Source organism: Micrasema longulum, unplaced genomic scaffold, assembly GCF_059751315.1.
Source record: "Micrasema longulum isolate JH-2025_06_02 unplaced genomic scaffold, ASM5975131v1 h1tg001009l, whole genome shotgun sequence".
Classification (NCBI taxonomy): Eukaryota; Metazoa; Arthropoda; class Insecta; order Trichoptera; family Brachycentridae; genus Micrasema; species Micrasema longulum.
The window spans coordinates 479,881-503,670 of NW_028278197.1; the positions used below are offsets into that span (position 1 = coordinate 479,881).

General features: G+C 32.7%; 1 protein-coding gene and 2 long non-coding RNA genes across 5 annotated transcripts; 2 read left to right on the forward strand and 1 right to left on the reverse strand.

Moving 5' to 3' along the window:
* Nucleotides 1-538: 538 nt before the first annotated feature.
* On the reverse strand, nt 539-1,790 carry LOC148277592 (uncharacterized). Its single transcript, XR_015823420.1, has 2 exons — nt 1,655-1,790; nt 539-1,504 (listed from the first exon to the last, which is right to left on the reverse strand). It is a non-coding gene; the product is annotated as an uncharacterized LOC148277592 (long non-coding RNA).
* Nucleotides 1,791-2,267: 477 nt separating this feature from the next.
* On the forward strand, nt 2,268-7,122 carry Prosbeta1 (proteasome beta1 subunit). The gene is made up of 4 exons (XM_088232679.1): nt 2,268-2,354; nt 2,834-3,110; nt 5,601-5,741; nt 6,654-7,122. The coding sequence occupies exons 2-4, from the start codon at nt 2,834-2,836 to the stop codon at nt 6,929-6,931; spliced, it is 696 nt and encodes a 231-aa protein (XP_088088805.1). The 5' UTR covers nt 2,268-2,354; the 3' UTR covers nt 6,932-7,122.
* Nucleotides 7,123-9,002: 1,880 nt separating this feature from the next.
* LOC148277594 (uncharacterized) lies at nt 9,003-14,249 on the forward strand. Of its 3 annotated transcripts, XR_015823423.1 has the most exons (4): nt 9,003-10,384; nt 11,789-11,924; nt 12,175-12,377; nt 13,008-14,249. It is a non-coding gene; the product is annotated as an uncharacterized LOC148277594 (long non-coding RNA). The 3 variants fall into 3 exon arrangements; XR_015823424.1 differs by having other exon boundaries at nt 11,749-11,924; nt 12,175-14,249; XR_015823422.1 differs by having other exon boundaries at nt 12,175-14,249.
* The last annotated feature ends 9,541 nt before the right edge of the window (nt 14,250-23,790 follow it).

Below are 23,790 nucleotides of genomic sequence, written 5' to 3' on the forward strand. Positions count from 1 at the left end.
TGAAGATAACTCTGTTAACTTTTTATTGTTATCAGTGCCCAGGGCCCTTATTACAGTGGGAAGGTAACCGATTTATCTTCAACTCTCAATACAATAAAATCGAATTTTCGGTTTGAAAAATTAAGCAGCTTTTCATATAAAATATGTTTTGATGTTCAATTACATATACCTGCATGTTGCCGATGAAGACACTTCAAATTTCATTCAAATATACACATTTTAATATATTAAAATTTATTTTATTTTATAGACAGTTGAGCCCCAGGGGCCAATTACTAAGTAAAATCTATATTTATGTGCGAAAATGTGTAAAGTTGTACGAAAATAAGTATCTTCGTCGGTAACTTATAATTGAATAAGTATGTTTAGAAAAAAAATGCATATTCCATTTTTCATACAGAAAACTTAATTTTACTTTGTAGATAAAATTGAAGATGAACATTAACTTCCTACTGTGATACGGGCTTAGGACACAGGACTTGATCATCCAGTGGCGAGGTATAAATTTTTTTCTTCTTAATTATTATGAAAATAAAACTTTGTTATTAGTGTTACACAATTTTTATTATTTTACAAGAACCCCACTACAGTTTCGGGAGAGCACTTCTCCCATCGATGGGTGATATAAAACTAATATAGTACCGATAGTCCTTTAAATGTAACATGATTAGAATGACAGTTGTTAGAAAAAGTTACGACATAACTTTGTAGTAACATCAAAGGAGTTATTTATATTGACACACGAAAAATCATTTGTATCAGGCGTGTTAATTTTTTTTTTTTACAATGCTTGAAACATAAATCAACTTCAATATATAAAATCAGCTTTAAAACTAAAAAAAAACTAAAATAAATCTAATTATTAACGACGTTCTTACAAAGTTACATCATTTTGCAAAAACGTTAGAGATAGGACAAATTGATCAATGTAAATTGATCGAATAAAAAAATAATTCATTTGATGTTGTTCATGAAAAAGTATAAATGTCTCATTTTTTGGTGAATAATTGTGTTAAACACACTATGATAGGCTTGTTTTTGCGTTTTTTATATCAATTTTTGGAAACAGAGTTTCATGATTGTATGAAATAACTGATAAATTGATTTGATCAGTGATCAGTAATTTCCCATCACTAATGAAATGAGTTTGACAGCAGTAATTCTAATAAAGCTATATTTTAAGGACTATAGACACAGAATAGTTGATTCGCAAGCTGCATGTAGATAACTAAAGGAATTTCATGAATAATTAGTAGGTGCTGTGATGACAGTGAAACAAAAAATTATGTCTGTTAGTCTACGTGGTATACAAATATTTATAAAACTTATTAAGTTCATAGACATTTATTTTATTATTAAGATTGTTATTTATTGTTCTCATTCTCGACGGTAGGTAACGGAAGATTTCAATTACTCATCAGTTGATCAGTTATTAATTTTCATTGTTTTATTTTATTCTTATTTCTTGGAAATGATCAACAGTTTCTAAAATGTAAGATTTGTCCTGAAAAGCGAGTTAGTTACTAATGAATGAAAGTCAGAAGTTATGATATTTAAAATGAGAAGTGAGGTTAGGTACTGAGTCCATAACAAAAAATATAATGCAAACAGCGAATTCAATGTCTTGAGCAAGTAAAAAAAATTGAAACATTACCTATGCAACAATCCTTCATGTTTAAAATATATTTTTGTATCATTCAAAACAGTGGTTTTCTTGTATTGAATGTCTTAATTTCGGGGAGCACAATTTCGTGAAAAGCATTTCAAAGCTGGCTTCGCTAGAACTAAATTTATTTAACTTATACAACAATCTTCCGTTTTTTTTATAGAATCGCATCAAAAAAAAAATTTACGTTAATGTGTAATTAGTGCCATCTGTTGAAAAGTAGATTGAAAAGCTAACTTTAAATTTTAGCGAAAAAATACTTCCAAACCATGTAATAATATTATACACAACAATTTAATGTGATATTAGTGGCATCTGTTGACAAGTACAGACAGTTTGACGGATTTCTATTGGATATTGTTGGATTGTTTATTTACAAGTTGATATTATACTAACAAAATTCGATAATTAAAAAGTATTGAAACTCAAAATTTTAAACATTACACATCATATGAAAATTGTGAAATAAATGTATTTCCTATCGTAATGATGTCAAAAAGATTCAATTTATTTTTAAAAACTTTTGTCGATAAAACAGTTTCCTCTAATACGAAAAACAGATCGTTATTATACCGACATCTACAAAATGACAGGAACAAACGACTCCGGTGACTTTACAAAAAGTTTCTAACCTGCAAATTGTACTCTGATTACTTTTATATCTTTAGAAGACTTACACAAATTAAAGGTAAGAACTTTGGATTTTCTTGGAATATTGTATTTTGCATAAGTTTGAGCAATATAGTTTGTTCATTGTTGTTTACAACTCTTCAAAAATATTACCTTTGGCATTATTATTTGTCGTTAACTTAATATATACAAGTCATAATTTTTTCATGTATTTTTCTTCTAATTAATAAAATGTTATTCAAATTTACGATACACCATGTACTTATCTCGCCTTTAAAATTCAATGCTATCTGAAAACGTTAAAAAAAAAACTTGATTTAAAGATTTACTTAGTATGAAGATAAGTTTAAATTTTCCTTTTTAAATGAATTATTTGATTGATACTGCAAGAACTTTTCTACGTGTGTCCGAAATCGATCCGCACTAAAAATGCACAATATAAATTACATTTGTCTCTTGAATTTTAAAATTTATTAGTATTGAATTTTTTGTCCATCAAGCTGATATTCATTTGTTTTTTATTTATTTGACTTTAAGATGGCGGCGACAACTATGGGAGTTCATATGGGCGTTGAATCAATGCAGATTGGTAATTTGGATTGGATGGCTGAACATAGTACTGGAACATCTATTATGGCTGTTGAGTTCAAAGATGGAGTGGTTATTGGGGCCGATTCCCGTACCACGACAGGTTCCTACATTGCCAACAGAGTAACCGACAAACTTACGCGTGTCACGGATTATATCTACTGCTGTAGGTCGGGTTCTGCAGCCGACACACAAGCTGTAGCCGACATTGTTTCATATCAGCTTGGTAAGCATAATCTATTTAATATATTTTAGGCGTTTGTCAATAAAATCTATTTCATGAGGTAACACCTCGATATTTGAACACTTGCCCATATATCCTCCAAGAATAGCATAAACATAGATTAAAAAAAACAAAATCTTCCTTTCTTTAATGTTTTTAAAAAAATAAATGATTATCTTTAGAATATAGTTATAATCTCCTATGAGTACCAGGATATTTGAATGGAATTCTCATTGACATTTTAAATAAACAAAAAAATTATACCCGAAATCAAAACTCTTCAATCCGTGCCTCATAGGATAGTGATCACACCTGACTCCAGGCATGGCTCATCTGCGGACAATCTACCTCCATCTGGAACAGTCTTGTGCTCTTCTATAGGCATTTATCAGTGATGATTCTGATAATTCAGTGACTTGGCTGCTCTATCTTGTCAGTTGAAGTACACGCGACCTTGTCCCTTCAACACTTCCCAGAAGAATAGTTTATAAAAACACATACTTGCAAATTATCAATCATATGTGTAGCTGATGCGCTACCGGTGAGTAGTGGCTCCACTGCCAGGATGACTCTTCCGCTCGTTGTATGTCAGCAGAAACCAGCAAACTTAGCGCACGCTCGCCTAAGCCGAATTGACTTTAGTCCTTAAAAGCACTGCTCAAAACCAGAAGAAAGCGCAGTGGTCTAGGTCCGTAGGGTGTATAGTCCAGTAATCTAATTCAGAGAGCAGGCGAAGGTCTTAATCGTAGTCAGTATCGGCAAAGGGAAGATCGCAGAGTTAGTTCAAACACGAGCAGTGGAGACTGACTGTCTTATTATTTGGCTATACACCCTATTTATACAATTTATTATATACACCGCCCAGCCAATAGTGGGTATAATTGGGCCGACCAATCACACAGCGGGAGAGGGAGAGTGAGTGCTGCTTTCCCGCTCTGTGTCTGTCTCAAGGTGTGGACTGCGTGGCATACAACATATTTAACAAGACGTATATAATTGCCAAATTTTCGATCGGAAGGAAATAATTTGTAGTCATGTTTATTCTCTTCATATGGGTGTGAGGCATTAACACTGATAGTAAAGATGGCTGAAATACTGGACACTTTTGAACGAAAAGTACTCTGAAGAATCTGCGGACCAGTGAGAGAGAATAATCAGTGGCGCATTCGGCATAACGAAGAACTGTACAATATATACCAGGCCCCGAGCATCTCGGCACATATGAAGATGCTTAGATTACGATGGGCCGGACATGTACAGCGAATGCCTGACTCACGTGTCCCTAAAACAATAATGAGCAGACACCTGGGAGGAAAGAGATTAGTAGGAAGACCCAGGATGAGATGGGAGGATGAAGTGAGAATGGATGCAGCGCAGTTTCTCCAGGTGGTAAATAAGAAGACGGCGGCTGAGGACCGACAGAGTTGGAGGCGAAAGTTGCAGGAGGCTAAAGCTCGATATGGACTGTAGCGCCATCAAAGAGAGAGAGAGTTTATTCTCTTAGGTCTTGAAGAGCCATCCTCACCACAATTTTTTTTTTTTTAAGTAAAACAAAAATCTCAACTTTGTAACAGATTTAGCAATGTTCAAGTGCAGTGCCAATAAATAAACGGCATTGAATATTGAGGAATAGAAATAAAAATCAGCAAATGATCAGCCCCCTGCACACAAACACGTGTTCGGCAGTCAACTTGTTAAGATTTTTACTGATGTTTATCAGTATTCTCGACTTTCTATCACAAAATTTCATTAGTTGTATTAAATGTTTAATTGCTTTATTCAGTTACATGGTACTGAATCTACTGACAAAATGCCATACCAATATTGAATTTTTTGATAAAAAATTCTAATTTTCCTTGGTAAAAATCTTCCCATTGTAACATAAAGGGGCCTGGTAGGCTTAAATTGCATTACCGGGGTGTGTTTTGTTTACTACACTATAATCAATAAAACTAATCTTACAAGATACCAACAGAGACAGGTTATACTTTTTGTCAGTCATCGTAAGATGTTGGCGGTTGTGATTTTCCTCACGCCTGGGTGTTTTGTGCTTATAATTCACTTCAGAAATTAGGCATCTTAGTATATCTGTGGTAAAAAAGCGATTATCATTATTTGTTATAGGCAGGCAGCCTTTGCTCCAGCTTCTTTGTTCGAAAAAGCATCCAAATGGTTTTTGAACTGGTTGACCGAAATGGAATGGACAATCAGGCTTGGCAATTTATTTCAGTCTGAAACCACTCTGCTGGAAATAAAGTTTTTCTTGGGATTGAGGTGGAATTGGGGACGATAGAGCTTTCAGTTAGGACCCTGTAAATTGGTGTTGGAATTTAATTTATACATTTCGTGCAAGGGCCAGTCATGGTAATCATTATCATCGTATGTATGGACACTTTTGCGATATCTATTTTAATAAAAACCCCATAAAGTTTGGATGTTCTCAAAATATTCCATTGTTAATATTTGCTAATTGTTTCTTTCTTCTATTAACAGGTCTTCACCAGATGGAACTGGAGATCGGAGACAAACCTCTTGTGGCCACCGGGGCTGCACTATTCCGTAACCTCTGTTACAACTACAGGGACTCCCTGATGGCCGGGATGCTGGTGGCCGGGTGGGACAATCAAAATGGAGGTTGGTGGTCTTAACTTGTACTATTCTTTTGATCAAATCTTTTTCCATGCTATCCCAGAGACTTTAATGTATGTCGTATAAATGTTCAAAGTACATGGCTTATTACTCTTACGGTCAGCGAAACATGGCTATAACCATCTCTACTGTCAACCTTGCTTCCTTTACATGGATATCGACTTATTCACAATTATCAAACTAATTGAAGAGGTGGTGGTGAAGGTTTATATTTGCGAGAATACATCAATTATTCACTTCTAAAACAATCTGAAACCAGTGGTAGTTATCCTGAATATTTATTGTTAAAAATTACCTTTAAACACATTGACACGTTGATTGGTGTGGTGTGGTGTATTGTCCTTCTGATACAAACTTTTTTTTGAGATAGAAAAGTTGTGTGAGTTATTGATTCAGTTATTCATTCTTATGGATGACTTTAATATATCTTTTAAAAAAGATAAGTACACTAGACAAATAATAAGAAAAGTTATTTTTTGTTTTGTACACCATTTTGTGAAAAGGACCTAAATTATATTATTTGTTACAATCAATAGTGTAAAGTTTCCATAAACCAAATTTTTAAAATTAACGTAAAAATGTCACTTTTTAATAAAAAATTATAAAAGCGGCATCTATGGATAATGAGTTTCATATTTTCGTATAGAATCACCTTAAATAATATGTCGTCTTTAATTGATTTTGGTTGTTCCATAATTTTTATTTCAATCCCATATTGTATTTAGCCTTTACCTACTTTAATAATAACAAAACCTTTACCCTCTAAATTAATAAATTATTATTTTTGAGTCAAAACAATAACAAGATTTTTACGTTTCAAAAAGGATCTCCACCTTTTTTTTTTCCTTGAAGAAATTCCACATGTCTATCAAATTTTCAAATGTATTACTTTTCTAGGTCAAGTTTACTCCATTCCAATCGGTGGCATGTGTGTGCGTGCCCCCGTGTCCATCGGAGGGTCAGGCTCCAGCTATATCTACGGCTACGTGGACGCTCATTTTAAGAAGGACATGACATCCGCGGAGGCCGTGGACTTCGTCACCAACTGTCTCAGCCTTGCCATGGCCCGCGATGGCTCATCCGGTGGAGTTGTGCGACTCGGAGTCATCACCAAAGATGGTATTGAAAGAAAAGTTGTGCTCGGAAACGAACTGCCCAAGTTCTACGAAGGTTAAAGCTAATTTAGATTGCAATTTGTCTATAGATCGCTGGTGCAAAATTCTAACAGAATTCTTGTGAAACTAAAGTATTTATTTGAACTTTATTTTGTACCAATGTATCTGAACTTTACTTTTGATTACATAATTCTGGAATGATTGTGATTTATCATTGAATTGGAATAAAACTTTTTTTACGTAAAATAAAATTCACTTAGTTTTTTTATAGGACCCAATTAAAATTTTTGACGAAAAATATACCTTTACAAGTTCGACATAAATTATATTTTCAGAAACCACGGACAGATAAAAATAAATGTCACACTTCACTTTGGCAGGTACTAATGTTTATTTTTTACTGTTATGGTTCTCACCTGTTCAGAATTCATGTCCGGGATCCTGCTATGTGCGAATGTCAGCTTGAGGAGGAAGATCTCAACCATGTTTTGTTGAATGCCCCATAAATTATTGTTATCCTAAGTTACTCCCATAGTAACATCCCACTCCCTACTTATATTCTAACTCTCCTGTCCCCACCCAAAAAACATGTATGTATTTAAAATTCTACAAAAACATTGAGTAAAGAATGGTATTCAGTTGTAAATATGTATGTAAAGTGTATAGTGTACTAAATATCTATTATATTATTCTTCTAAATCAGAAGTGTTTTACACAAATAATGCAAAAGTAATTTTTTTAAATAATTTCTTCCAGTATCTTTAAGTATTAGCTTTCATATGCCGACTAGGCTGCATTGTTTTCTTTGTATTTTGTCGTCGTTAAGCTAAGAGATGATAATGCAAAATAGTATGTCAAAAAGTTTAAAGGTCATTGAAATTTTCTTGCGTAATGTGTTGACCCTCTTACTACATATCTGCCCATGCAGTTGTTCACTATTTAATTATCAATTCTCTCTAGCGAGATAATACAAGGGTAGCCTGAAAAGTAATGCACACATGCTTGTAGAACATGAACAAAAACAAATAGCAAGATCATGCAAAAAGTATGTTTTTTAAGCTTCAAAATCATATATTTATTTTTCAACATAGTCACCGTTAAGCCTAACACATTTCTCCCAACAAGTAACAAGTTTTTTCATTCCGTTCCTGTAAAATTTTTCTAACTTTTCTCAAATCCAGGACCTCATAGCTGCCTTCAGGTCTCTTGAGTAGAGAAAAAAAATAAAAATCACAAAGCCCGAGATCGGGGGAGCAACGGGTGTGTGGAATCAGTTCAAACTCCAGGTTTCGCAGAGCTCTTCAGTTACGCGCAGGTGTGGCATGTGGTATTGGCACCAGGCTGCCTCTAATACGACAAACTCGAGATCGGTGTTTTAGAGTCTGTATGTACTAAGAGGAATTTACCTTTGCCTCTTGTTCCAGATAATTGGTCACATAAACTCAGTGAGCAATCCAAGACACAGTCAAAAGAAGTTTTTTTGCGATTGTGTTTGAACTTTTTTGTCTAAGGAGAAGACGGATGTCAATATTCAGCGCTTTGTCTTTTCTCTTCCAGGTCGTAATGATGGATGCATTACTCGTCTCCCATCACAATATTCAAAACAAAGTCGTATTCTAAAGAATAAAATAAAATAATAAAATAAATAAAATGATAAATCACAAAGTTAAAGTTGCTCACAGCATTCCAATTGATGCTTTATGTTCTCGTCATTTTTAACCAAATCATTGACGACTTGCGATGTTTACCATCTGTGGCAGTAATCGGATGTCCGCTGCGTGTTTCATCAACAATTATGGGTTTCCCAGGCTTGCAACTACAAAATTTCATTACCCATCGATATACAATAGACCTATCAACAGCATCATCGCTATAAACAGCCTTTAAATGGCGATGAATCTCAGTAGGGTCCTGATTTCATCAGTTAAAAATTCGATACGTCTGCTGTTTAACTCGCGTTGACATAGCACTAGAACACGTCTCCGTACTTCTGCTTCTCAATATACACTGGATGAACACAACGTCTCCAAACCTATGCATGCTTATATTGGAGGAATATTACTTCCACATGCCACCTAGCACGCTTGCTTCTGAAGGTCATTTCATTGGCGTTCTACGAGCATGGGTGAAATAGTTTTTGGCCTACCCTCGTATTTATTACTTTTTAACAAAATTTTCAAATGAGTAGAATATAGTTAATTCTCTTAAATTGAGTATTAACATTTTCGATCAGCTATGAACTTGTAACAATTATTGTATTAAACTGGATAGCTGAAAACAGACTAACATTAAACCCTTCTAAAACAGAACAACTATAAATGTTTTCAGCCAGGCGACAGAATTGAAAACAATATAAAAAAATTACATTTGTTGTATTTTACCGGCACCTTTACGATTTAATCACATCCGTCCAGAACAGAGCATCGTACATTACAGAAGTGAGAGAGGAGTAGAACAGATACATAATATTAGCAGGAATGTTTATACAAGAAAAGTTTTTTTAAACTCGTTTGTTACTTTCATCCCGCATTATTTCATTCCTCGGTCTCCCCTACCTATTAATATTCGACACTGTCTAGAACACGCCAGTCGGGAGGTGAAAAAGCCAAAAAAACGAAATAGAAGAAGAAGACACCGGCATCCGTTGACATTTTACGGTGACATTTGGCACAGTTTGTATTATTGTGTTTGTGGTTAACTTCGCAGGTGGTTTAACAACAAAATTCTTATTTATGTTTTATGAATTGTTTGTTATTGTTATACAAAATACAGTATGTAGTTTGTTTATCAGTCATTTGTCATGTTTTCTCATGATGGAAAAAATAATCCAGATTTTTTCGATCTAGTATGCAGAGTTTTCTTGAAAAATAAGTGCTTACAATCCATCTTCAGCTACGGAAATAAAATAAATTACAAAAGTAGAAAAAAGGGAGAATACTCGATCTTTCCAATAAAATAATACGATGCTCAGGAATCGACGTGAAACGAAACGATAAATTACCTAAAAATATTTGTGACAGTTGTGTTCAATTGTTATTTTACGCATTCAAATTAAGAACTTAATGCGAAAACCGTCACCAAAAACTAACTGAAATTATTTCAAATACTTCTAAATTGAAATATAAAACAAAAGATAATCTGTTATTAAAAAAATGTTTTAACACGTGAAATAAAATATAAGAAAAGACAATTGAAAAATGTGATAAAAATACAAATTTTGATAGATATGATGATTTGATAGATTTTGATAGATGATTCCATGGTTGGAAAATGCGAAAATAATTTCATTTGTGCAGAATCCTCTTTTCGGATGTTTTCTATTCAATACTCAGTTCAAGGATAAGTTGTCTTTAGATATACACATGTTATCATCACAGCATAATGATGGAAATAATGAATATAAAAAATACACAACTGTTCTAGCTGCAATAAGCCATTTAAAACAGAGAACGAGAAACACTTAGAACAATGCTTCAAAATGAATCAAGATTTTCAAGAATCGAGAACACATAGGTTGGTATTTTATGCATAATATAATAAGAAAAACAACGAATCAAATAAATTACCCCAGTTGTTTATTAACCTTTTCCTCACTAGGCATCCAAAATTACACACGATCGGAACGGGGGGACCAAACGATCCCAGCGCCTACTTGTATATGGCGTCACGATAATAAAAAGTTGCAAGTGTTTATGATCGTGCAATAATTTATTCATGTTTTTACATACACATATTTTACTTATTCGTGTATTTTATTCATTTTTGTTAGTTTGCCGAATGCTAATGTACATAAAGTGAAATCGACCCTTGTATTATTTATGTCTTTTTTTGTTTTAATATTAAACAATTTCAAAACAAAAACAGGAAAATGCTTCTTTCTGTTATTTTCATGATTACAAAAAATATAGGACAAATAGCTTTAATAATACTTGAGTCATCTAATTAAAATCGGTCTATGGGGGATTCGAATCCCCCTCCCCCCTTTGGTCCAGCTAGCTTAATAATAACTAACATAATAAAATTTTAATTAAAATTTTTGTTAATGGCCTTTTTGAAAAATAAATTCCATTACTATAAGTAGAGGTAGTGTGGAAAACAGATGCAGTTAGGGGGTTGTAGGGAGAACAATAAATAAAAGACAGGAAAGAGTTAGAGGGGAAAGTGATGGAAGTAGGGATGACTGAAAAATGATTATAGGTCTAAGAAAAGGTAGGATTCATATCTACTTTTGAGTTGAATAAAGCAATCCAAAACATGAAAAATTCTAAACATCATTAGATAATATTATCATTATATCTAGTTGGTAAAATTGTTCAAAAATAAAAACTTCAATTAAATTACAATGCCGACTAACTGCTGCAAGAATGCAAAACTATGAATCTTGTTAGAAGTCAAGAGTACTATTTTTAATATCAATCTTTAAAAATATACCAGCTGGAGTTAAAAAAAGTGTTAAATTTATTTAGCTGTCAAGCAATAAAATATATTTGCAGTGAGTATATAAAAAAAATAAGATTGATAATAATAATAATAATAATCATAGTTTATTAACAAAAAAAAACAATAACTTTATCTATTACATAAAAACTTAGGTAATAGATTTCTCTGGATCATGTCTAGTCTGCCTAACTAGGTACAACCTGTTTTAAGGCAGACATTTTTATGCAAAAATAATCAATAACATTACTACCTACTTGTTAATTTAATAAGCAGTTATACAATATTAATTTACTATTTAGGAATGTATTTTGAGTAAATTTTCTGATTACACCTACGGATTGTTAAAAGTAGTGTTATTTGTGATTATTTGTCTAAAACTACATATTTTCAAATGATTCCAGAGATTGCTCAGTTTTAAAATTTTTATTGATTTTCAGTATATTTTCCTAACACCCGACATTGTCTTTCTTGCTATAGATCTTCACTAACAATACATGCTAGAACCCGTACTGGAGAAAGACCGCATATATGTGAAGCTTGTCGGTACCGCGCATCGAATATTAGTAACCTTTACAGGCGCCTTAAGAGTCACACAAAAGTCATGGATTTCAAGGTAAGCTTTTGTTTTTTTTTTAATACTATTTTCAATACATAATATTGCCCCGATGATAATAATATATATTTTTTAAATAATATAATGAATTAATTTTTACTAGCAATGAATTAGTTGTATTATTTAAAGTACAGAATATGAAAATTTGGGCATTAGAAAAACAATTAAAAATGCAATCCGAACATTAAAAAAAAAACATGAATGACACACTGTATAATAACCTAATTTATAAAATGCACATATATTTCAGCATGAAGAATGTGGTAAACTGTACGGATACAAATCTCTTCCTTCGGATCACGTGACATTGTTTTACCACAAACTCCGCTCTCACCCGTGCCCCACTGTACCGAGACCTACGCAAGGCGGAACGGATTATTAACACACGTTCCATCGTCCATATAATGTTGTAGAGACTTAGACAGAGCCCTTATTATGTCACTCCTTTTTTTCGTAAGTTCGTTTATTGTATGTTATGGGAACGAGAGTGAAATGCGATTTTGATTGCGTCAGAGTGAGATGGATGTATGAGAAACTAACCAAATATCTCTCATTTTCTGATTGACAAAAACACATTTTATAATAACCTAACCATAGATTTCGAAGACAATGACCAGCTTGGTAATGTTAAATCTAAGATTGCGCCGATTGCTGGAATTCTGTATAGTCTTCAAGACATACTTACGACAACTCTACTTCGGACCGTATATTTTACCATGTTTCATTCTCGTGTATTCTTTCTTACCTGCATCTGGGGATTTGCAACAAAAAAGATTATTGCGTAGATTCAGGTTTTACAAAATAGAGTGGTAAGAAATGTATTTCATTTTCTGGCAGATAAACTTTTAAAAGAAATATACTCTACTACAAATATTATCCCATTTAGTGTTCTACCCCACACTACTACAAATATTACAAAATAAATTGAACTCGAATCTAACACTTAAATTTAACAGTGATGTATGTAACCATTGTTACACTGGCTACGTTTACCACAGAGGGTGGAATACAAACTCTGTTGGCTTATGTATAAGTCACTGCACAACTCTGCTCCAGAATATTTAAGGGAACTCTGTATTCCAGATGAACTAGCTGACAGACGTCTTACGCTTAGATCAGCTACATCTACGTCGAAAGGAAAAGTTATTATACCTCTACACAAACAGCGCACTAAATTTGCTCTCCCAGCAGAGGTCCGAAACTGTGAGAGTGATGTGATGTTTCAGAAGAAACTTAGAACCCACTTGTTCTCTAAATCATTTGAATAAATTCTTAGCGTGTGGTGACAAAGTACATTATATTTCCTAAATTAAAAAGTTAAAATTAAATTTATATCTTTATATAATCACTTTGTAAAGCGCCTTTGAGGTATTATGTTACGAAAATGGCACTATATAAGTTATCCATAATAATAATAATTATTATCATGTACACTATCTCAGCTTTTCTTCTAAATTCGGATTGAGGCCTCTCCTTTACGTTGCTTCAACTCGATATAACCTTCCGCCTATTTAGTTTAAATAGACTTCTATCCAGTCTATAAATAATAATAATGTCCCACTGAAAAATAATTTCCTGAAACTGTTCCTCCATAACCCTTGACTTACTCTAGAGTATTTATTTGTCCTTTAATGTTTCCGAAATTTGTCCATTACACAAATTGTATACCTATCTATATTTGATGTATTTTTCCAATTAATCGTAACTGTCCCAGAATGAGTTTGCAAACTCATGTGAGTACAATTATATTTATGTCATGTACATATGTAATAATATTGTATTTTGAATTTTTTTATGGTTGTAGTCTGATACTTTTATTATTATTTATTCACTGTATAAAAAATTATGAATGTACACAATATATATATATATATAGTGATAAATTAGATGCCAAAGGTAATAAAAGATACATTAAATGTAATTTATACTAGTAATAAAAAGTGTGCCATAATTCAAGTCATTAATTTATGATTATGAATTATGATTATTTTAAGATGGTATATTTTAATTACTTGAGTTTTGTACAGTTTAGTGCACAGAAATAATAATTTGCTTCATATTACTGTTTTTAAATACTGATAAGAGTAGTAGGAGTAGTAGCGCCCTTGAGGTATTTTATTACGAAAATGGCGCTATATAAGTTATCCATAATAATAATGATTGATTAAAAAGACATTATGAAAATAACTGCAGAATTTTGTGAACACAAATATTTATTTATTTTGTGCACTGTGAAGCTTATTATACAAAAACATAACAATGATTTTTTTATGCAACTGATCCTTTGTGTATATATGATTATTAAATGTGCTGAATTTGAATAAATTTTGCTTATTTCATCGTGATCGTAGAACAACGACGCATGTGCAAAAAATGCCACATTGACTTTCTTTTTTTATTTAACTTTTTGTACATAATGTTATTTGTACATTGGCGGGCTTATTGCTAAATGGCAATTTCTTCCAACCAACCAATAAAATAAAAGTTTTATTTTTATAATACAAGTTACAGAACATATTCAATAGAAAAAAAAAAGATTAAAAAGTTAAAAATATTTAAAAATAGAAATAAACGTATTTGTTTATAAATTACCTTAAATCAAAACTATTACTCAATGGAAAAAAGGAAAAAAGAGGAAAGAGGAAAAAAGGAAAGGAGGAGAGATTAAGGAAGAAAAAGGAGATGTTTCTTCAGACGTGATTTAAACAGAGATAATGTAGTAACATCTTTGATGGTGGATGGGAGATGATTCCACAGTTGAGCCGCATGGACACTATATGAGTTAGAGAAGAAAGAGGAATTGTGGATGGGTATTAAGAGAGTGCCTTGAGAATTAGAACGAAGAGGTAAACCATAAACTGATAAGCGTTGAAATTTTTCACGCAGGTATATAGGAGCGTTAGGACTATGAAGTACATTAAACAGTAGTGAGAGGGAGTGATAGTCTCTCTGCTGTCTAATTTTTAGCCATTTCAGTTGCCTACGATAATCAGAAATGTGGTCATATTTCCTAAGACCAAAAATGTACCTTATGCATGTATTCTGAAGTCGTTCAAGTTTATCGAGTTGCTCACAGCTTTAATCAGTCATGGAAACATAAGCGTAATCTAGAATGGGTAGTAGTAATGCTTGTACAAGGTTGCATTTAGTATTAATGGGTAAGAATTTTGGCAGCCTTCTAAGTGAGTGTAGACTGAAAAATATTTTGCGGCTTAATTCATTAGCACGAGCTCGCCAGCAGAGATGTTCATCCATTTGTACTCCTAGATTGTTTACAGATTTTCTGTATTGAATATTGGTACCATTGACAATAAGAGGATTAAGTGAAGGTATGTCAGATCTTGAAAAGGTTATACAAAGGCTTTATATTTCAGGTTTGAAATATATACATATACCTACATAACTAATCCAAGTATCAAATGATACACTTTTGTACTTATCAAGCTGTGACATAAAGTGTCAAAAAATATTTTAAACTGCTCTCAATTGAATAAAATCCTTCAGCAATCCTTCTCACATATGAAGTTCCTTAGTAATACAAGTGTTGAATATGACTTGCTCAGGATCTGAAATGAAATAGCGAGCAATTTATCATCACTATTTTGCTAAAATTTAGTAAGTGCATTGAAGAAATATAGTATAGTATCAAATACATTATAAAGATTCATTTGTCTGAATCTTACTACTGATAATTAAAAAAATAATAAACTAACCACTACGCCGTTTTCCTTGGGGTTAGGCAGAGAGGATAGAATACCATATCACTGTCTTTGCATACATCCCTCGTTCCTCTACATTCATACATCTTCTCATGCACACACAGCTATCATAACCACTTTTAATACATCCATCTTCAAGTGTTTGTTGAATTTGGTCATGCTATTTTAAAAAAAAAACAGTAAACCTTATTTAAACAACTTTAAAAAGATTTAAGTTTGTGAGTCAAAATTCTTGATGGAAGTTCATTGTAATTTATTATATAAATAAAAGACGAGTGATACTTTAATCCACAAATTTGGAATATCCAGTGACCAGTTTCATCGCTTTCGCGACATCTTTCCAAATTTGTGGATTAAAGTATTACTCGTCTTTTATTTATATAATAAACTCTAGATAGGTAATCAATATCGCTATTTAGAGTGCAATTGTGAATTTTTCAATCCATAATCCATACGGCTCTGCCGGTAATCCGGCGTTTATATACAGGCAGCTACCGAGTGGGCAACTCGGTAATTTTAAGTTTAATTTTTTCTTTATTATTTTTATTCCTTATATTTAGTTCTATGATTAACATGGTCTAATGTAATATTTACGTCTATATTATTTATCACTGTTTTACACTTACTGTCCTAATTTATTATTGTAGTTGTGTGGCCTAGTATCAAAAATAGTCACATCCATCTGCATAAAAAAAAGATAACACGGAAAAACTCTCATTCGTGCTGTAGACGTATTTTCAAGGAAAAAATAATGCACATACATTAATTAATACCTGAAATGCTATAAAACGTGCAAAGGTCGTGTCAGTGTCTCATTATAAAGAAAATATTCTAAAAACAATTATGGATTTGTCCAATATTGATATTAATGTAAGGATTTGACAATTTTTGTTAATGAGTATATTGGATCCGTCCAATTTTGACAATGATCCTTAGTTGGTGTATGCATTTAGTTAATCAGCGGCGTTCATAATTATAATTTTTTTAAATTTTGAAATATATTTACGACAATTAAAACAATAAATGTGAGAACAAGAAAAGTACAGTGGGTTAACATGAAACATTAATTTTTAAAAAATTGTAAAACATAATTCAAAGAAATCATATAAACCGTGAAATATAACAATATCTAAATAATGTTTCTTTATAAATTTTATATTTGAAGCACTAACTTTTTGGCTATTCATTATAATAAAATAAATAAAACAACTTGGTTTTTAACGGCTATTTTTTTTTCCACTGACCAGTTTCAAAGCAAACAAGCTTCTTCGCCAAGGTTTGTTGAAAGGAAGAAGAAGATATTGCAGGAGACTGTCTTCTCGCTCGCTTAACCTCAACACTCCTGTTACTATCAGTTACTCAAATTCTCCTCGTTCTTTATTGTAATATGTTTGAAATAGTATAAAATCCTTTTTTTGCATGGAGTTTTTTTGGCTTTTATTAGTTCTTGACAGATAGAGACGTTTGTGCGTCTTGCAGTCCACGGAATGCGTATCATCTGTCTCCAGCACCACATCTCAAACACAAAGTGCGCATGCCTTTCTTTTTTTCTTCATTGTCCATGTTTTACTTATCTAATAAATTCTAATGGAATTTTTGTAGAATAAATGTTTGATTACCTGCGTAAAAGTATCGAGAGAAAGTTTGAAAAATCCTCCTGCTGTGATAAAGAGTGGTGTCTTAGCACGTTCCATAAATATCAGCAGTCCTTTCCGTATGTTAGTGTTGGATTTCATCCACGCACACTCGTAAGCTGCCTGACTTAATTTCCCACTCTGGAAATTGCTAAAGAATTAATACTCTCATCACAATGTACAAAGAATGGTCCTGACTTAATACAGCAAATTCCTAACTAGTTAGTACTAGAAATGTTATTTGTATTTATGTTATATTTTTCCTCCTCTTATAACGTAACCATTTAGCGCTACAGGTGTGTCAATGCGCTCTACATTTCCGTGATATGATGGACGACCATGTATGTTTATATGCTTAACTTTTTACATACTTTACAGGCCAAGGTCAAGTCTACCAAAGAATTTTAGATTTTATTCAGAGACATTGTGTAAGTATACTAAATATGATACAATTTTAGTGTGTAGATTTTACAGTATTAGATTGCGCCAGGTGTTAGCTCTGCTGTTAACTCCTCCTGCCCTGACGAACTCCACAGCTTTTTGCTGTGGAATAAAATGCAACTCCATAAGCTCTCAGTGGTCAGCTCCTGTAGATGCTCTTCCGAAAGCTCATCGTTATCCACCTCCAGCCCCATGATATTGGTCAGACACAATCTCGTTAACTACATGCTCAAGACACTCTGTCTCAAATCCTTCAGTGTTTTTCTTTATTAAGCAAAAGCAGAGAAATTCCCATAAAGTTTCACAGCCGAAATTCCTTTACTTTACCAACACTACTCAGATATAGGATATTTAGAAAACAAAATCTACTTGTAAAATACAGGATGTTGGGCAGACGGTTGTCCAAACGGATTAGGCGGCCAGCGAAGGCCGTTGCCGACTCAATCAGCCCCAATAACTTGGATTTGGCCTCGCTGTCAAGGGGGTTTTTGTTGTAGTTTTTAGAAAAAAGTCTGATATTAATATCTTGAACTGAAATCACAATACATCTTTACAGGCCGCAGTGACGTCAGGAGCTATAGCACTGACCCTTATTTCAAAGAATTGGAAAAAGGTTCCACTGTAATATTAATATATCATCATCATTCCCTTTCCGCACCTAATGGTGCATAGGGCACTGCATTGGTACACCAATCGCAGTGTATCGTGAAGGTAAGATGATCAGTCATATGCTCCATGGACTTCAGGGACTATGAAATATTTTTTGTGGCAAAACCCCCCTTTAAATAAATATTTCATATCAACCATGTCGGAAACCAAACCCGAGACCTCTTGCATGGTAGGCAAACGCATTTCACCACGATGCCGACATTAATATATATAAAGAACAAATAAATAAATAAACCTAAATACCTCAATAATCAGTTCATTAGTTATCACGCAATAGAGTAGAACTTCTGTCATCGTACACAAGAAGTATGCAACCATAGCCACCAGTATACCATCGAGTTTACGCTTTAAAACATGCTAAAAGTTATTAAATATTTTAATTTTTGTTACTACATTTTTACATTTTTAAAAAAAAGTATAAAATAAAATGCTCACAATTGAAATTTGCAGCCCAGACAAGCATATTCCACTTATGCTAATGAAAAACTGGATCAAAATTGAGTTTGAAAAGATGTTTTCAATTTCATTGCCAATTCTGAAAGAAAGTGTATTATTTATTCAGTTACAGCAAATGGTACATAGTTAAGATTATTGCGTAAGCATATGTATATATTTTACTTTGATAATCGCATTATCAAGTCACAATGTTATTTATTAGACTTGAAAGATATCTGTCTAGTGATATTTGAAATCATTTTGACCATTTTCTAAAACACTTGTGGTCACTTTTCTCATAGAAAATACTTATATGGACACATAATAACTTTCTTAATTTTTTCAATATTTTACTTCCGATTGGACCGTAGTCAAGTAATATAAAGTAAATCTTATTTGACTAACATCTTGGGGCCCTTTTTTTGCTGACTGTTTTTTATAGGGATACAATATCTACCATATCGCGTCGGTCAGCATTGCTGCCGATCTACTAAATCAACCTTTTTGAGGAGACAGAAAAAACTGTTCTTAAAATCGAATCTAACACATTATTTAATCTGATCCGTGGTACTATTCTTCTTCAGAAAGCTCGCCTTTTATTGGTCCCTCGCATGTCATATGATTAGGGAAAATCCATCCAATAAGAGTTATAAATCCTCAAACATGAAAATATCATTTTGGTCCAAATTGTAGATTGGCGGTAATGGGCGCCGACCGACGATACAATTACTTCAGTTTTTTGTAGGCTATAGCCATCAGTAGACATCGGTAGTGAAAAGATGGCTATAGCCGTGATTTCCTTAATAAAAAACATGATTTTGACGGCCATAGCTGGCATAACCCCAAAACGTGTTAAACAATACAAAGTTTTAAAAGAAAACTTTTTTTATAATATGTAAATTACATTTAAAAACTAATTTGAAATATTTATGGAAAATTAAAAAAAAAAAACTAAAAGCATTTATTTTAAAAGAACAAAAAAATCCTTTTGTTGCATTTTCGACCAATGGCTGAAATCAAGTGGGGATAAGTCCGCCTTGTAGTCTAGTGATTGGCGCATTTGCCTACTGTGCTTAAGGTTCCTAGGTTCGGTTCCTGCAATATTCCACTGCTTCTAGACTGGCGCCGGGAGCGTAAGACCGATCATCTAACCTTCATGTAATAGATGACTAAGATACACTCTGTTCCAATGCCATTGGGTAAGATGGTGATGTTATTTGAAGCGCTATATTATCAATTTGTTTTATAATACATAAAGAACAAGTTATGTTCATTTATATTTGTGGGGATGATATTTAAAATAACTATTACTAACTTCAGTATGTGTTGATGGTGAATGACGCAGTTTCTAAAATTTTGGTAAGTATTCCTGTTCCATATATCTTGTTTCTTCCATTTTGTGATAGCAATTTTAGGTGCATTTACTAATGATGGCCTAGCGTCTTGTGAATTCCTGGGATTTAAAGTGGTTGCTGTATGTTCTCCTAGTGCCCTAAATCATAAGCAGTTTCAAATACAATGATTTTTTGGTTTTAATGGCCTTTTACAAAATGCAGCTCATAAAAACAAATAGAAAAGTGAAAAAAACATATAATAAAAAACACTTGCATATAATAAATAGACATTGCTAATTGCATTGCATATTATGAAGTAAATATTAATTCAAAATAGAGAGATAAAAATTAACATGAGAAAAATATATATATATTAACATATTACTCTTCATCTCTGTTGTAATATGTTAATGTTAACAGCTCCCCGGGGAGTGGAATCCAGTCCTTGACTACAAAAATTTGGACAAACTCAAAATATTGTAGATATTTATATGTACATATTTCCTTAGTTCATATTTCTGCGTAACTCGTTTAAGATTGTGTAAAAGTATTAAAAAATATATTTAAATGTCTACTTGTGATTTTTTTCTGGGTTGTTGCGCTGTGTATTAATATTCCTTCTTGCCGAATTTCAGACAGCGTTACAGCCTTAGAGTGTGTACCTCTGTATATACTCTAAGGTTACAGCGTCCATCATCTGGGCTGATGTAGTTTTAGTGTCTTAGTGCATAGAAGTTGTATGAGGAATTTGTACCGTGCTGCAGTCGGCAGGTTTGTGTTGTATCGGTTTATGTTTTTACCGGGTACCATGCTCTTTCATCTTTATTAATATTTTTTTATTCATATAAAGATACATAAAAACAAAAAAATAATAACATATCCTTAACTCTATGAAGCCAAGAGCCCTGTGTTGAGTTGGGGTACAACAAAATAAAATGTAGAAACATGCATATTATCAAAGAATACTACAAATAAAAATGTTTACATAAACATGAATTTCAATAAATATCTGGACAACACACTTAATGGTACTATATATAAATCTATGCTCGCAGCAGTCTCCTGCAATGGTCTCTTCCCTTAGACAAAATCCAAACTTGTACACTTCTCCTGAAAATGGGTTTCGTTTTGGAGAACTTAATATGTTCATCTAGAACATTGAACACTCTTAGGGCCACAAAAGAGAAATTTATCTGAGCGGAAGTCGTATGTGTTTTTAGTATTAAATAATTCAAATTACAGAAAAACCTCGTACGAGCATTCTGCTGGGATCTTATTATAAACAACGTTTTTAATCAACGTTCGCGTATTGTCAATCCTTATTTTATTGTTGTCATTATTTCGTATTTACTGCATTTTGTGATTACCTACTGTATTGTATAGGACTCGTCGCACATTATTCATTCGATGTGTATCAGTTAAATTTAAAAAATAAAATGCTTTTTTTTTCTTCATAATACGGTTTTGAAATTTAACATACTTAAAAAAAAAAAAAAAAAAAACAATTTATATCATTTCGTCATTTGAATTTTAACAAAAAGGTATTGTACCATTTTTAATATAATTTACAAGTTTTAAGCAAATATATTATTTTCATACTTACGCACCCATACAAACGCACCCTCTCCCTCTTTCATTCCCACACGCACATGTATCCTCTCCCTCATTCATTCACGCATACACACATTCACATACACATGAATACAAACGTCACACAAATAAAATTACTAAACTTCTTTTCTTATATATTATGTGTCATTATATTTACAGTGGATTTTTGTAATTGGCTTTAGTATTGTTAAGATTTTTCTAATTATTTTGTTTATGTAATAGCTGTAAAAATCCCAAATAAAATGAAATAAATAAATAAATAAACACGTTTATAAATTTCCCCAACTTGATTCCGATTTTCTAGTAGCGGTTCATTTATAACTTCTTGAAAATGCCCCCAAACGTTGAAATATTTAGGTAAATCATAAGAACACAACTCTTTCTTTAAAAAACGTGAAAAATATTCACATTTGAAAAAATCATTTTTCAATTTAGTTATAATTTTCTGTTTGTAACCTGAATAAATCAAATAAAAGTTCATGATATGTTGTACCTGACAGATCTCCTAAGTATGTTGGTCTGAGCTGTAAGATGAAGAACTAATTCCGCACACAGGTGATCAGACTCTAGCACCAGTAATGCCAGAATAAAGATGGATGTCGTCTTGTAGCAATATGTAAAGGCCAGATTCTGGGATAACGAATGAGGCAGCCACGCTCTGTAAGGGAAATGCCCTCCTAACAAACTCCAGTCTGAAAATAAGTAATTCAATAAAAAAAAATCCTGCTATTTTATGTAGTTCTAATTATAATTTTTTTACGTACTTATCAATCATTTTACTTTTTAACATATTATCTGTATGTCCCGAGTTAACACGGATTTTATTTTTAACAAGACAAGATTTAAAAAAAGGAATAACCTGCTAAGCCTCTATTTAGAGGCTTGTCAGCAGGTGGAAAGGAGTGAATATGGAAGGAAGTTATGAAAAATATGCCACAACACCCAGACCAATTGAGAAAAACTCTTTCATGGGTTTGTTTCTTGCAACTGGTTGGAATACAACCCTTGACTTTCACAGTTGGCCATCTGATCAACTATGCCACGGCGCCTGTCTGTCATAAAAAAAAATATAAAAAAGAAGTGTATTGATTTCTAAATAACTACGGTAATAAATAAAATAAAAAATTCTTAACCCACAACCCATTTCTTTAAAATCCACTGTGGTAAAATATGTTTTATTACAAAATATAATAGTATGCCATTGTCGAATCATACTATTTTTATACAACCTGTCAATGGATATGAAGCGCAAAAGATTCCGCAAACTCCTACAATAGAGAGGTAAACATTTCTTAGACGGCCACTTTTCAATGTTGTTTTATTAATCACCTCGACAGCTTCTTTCTGCAATGAAAAAAAATTGTTTGAAAAGTTTACTATAAATACACAAATCAATCCTTACATAAGTAATCAAGGATTTAATTATGTATAAGTACAGTAAACCCCCTGTAACATACACCCGTATAAGGTTTTTTCCTATAATGTTTGCGGCAATTTTCCCCTATAACGGTGGTCCCCACTATAACGTAGTAGGTCCGTGTCCCTTAACCTTGATAGACACTTTCAGCAGAACTAACATTGATGACTCATCGGCACATCGCTGCTCTGTCCAAGGGATATTCACATGATACAGTAAGTAAATATGTTCTACTTGGAATAAATTATGATCAAGTAAATCGATGCACAGTTTTTTTTTAAATTAAAACTTAACATGTAAAAAATGTGTTCTATAATTTATTGACAGTGTGTGCCATTGTTTGACAAATATTTCCTCCCCATCACTTTATTTGACGAGCGAGCTATCATTATTATTAGTGCTAACTAGCACCAACTAGGTATCCAACTTCTTGAAGTGATCGTAAACTGTGATATAAAATAATGCATATTTTTTGTGAAGAAAAAATCAACTGCTTTATAATCTTAGTGCTGCACCTATGACAGTTTTGGGATGTGGTCAACCTTACCCACTTTCAAGTATGTAAGGTAAATACGTACTTGAAAGTGAGTAAGGTACGGATCTCTG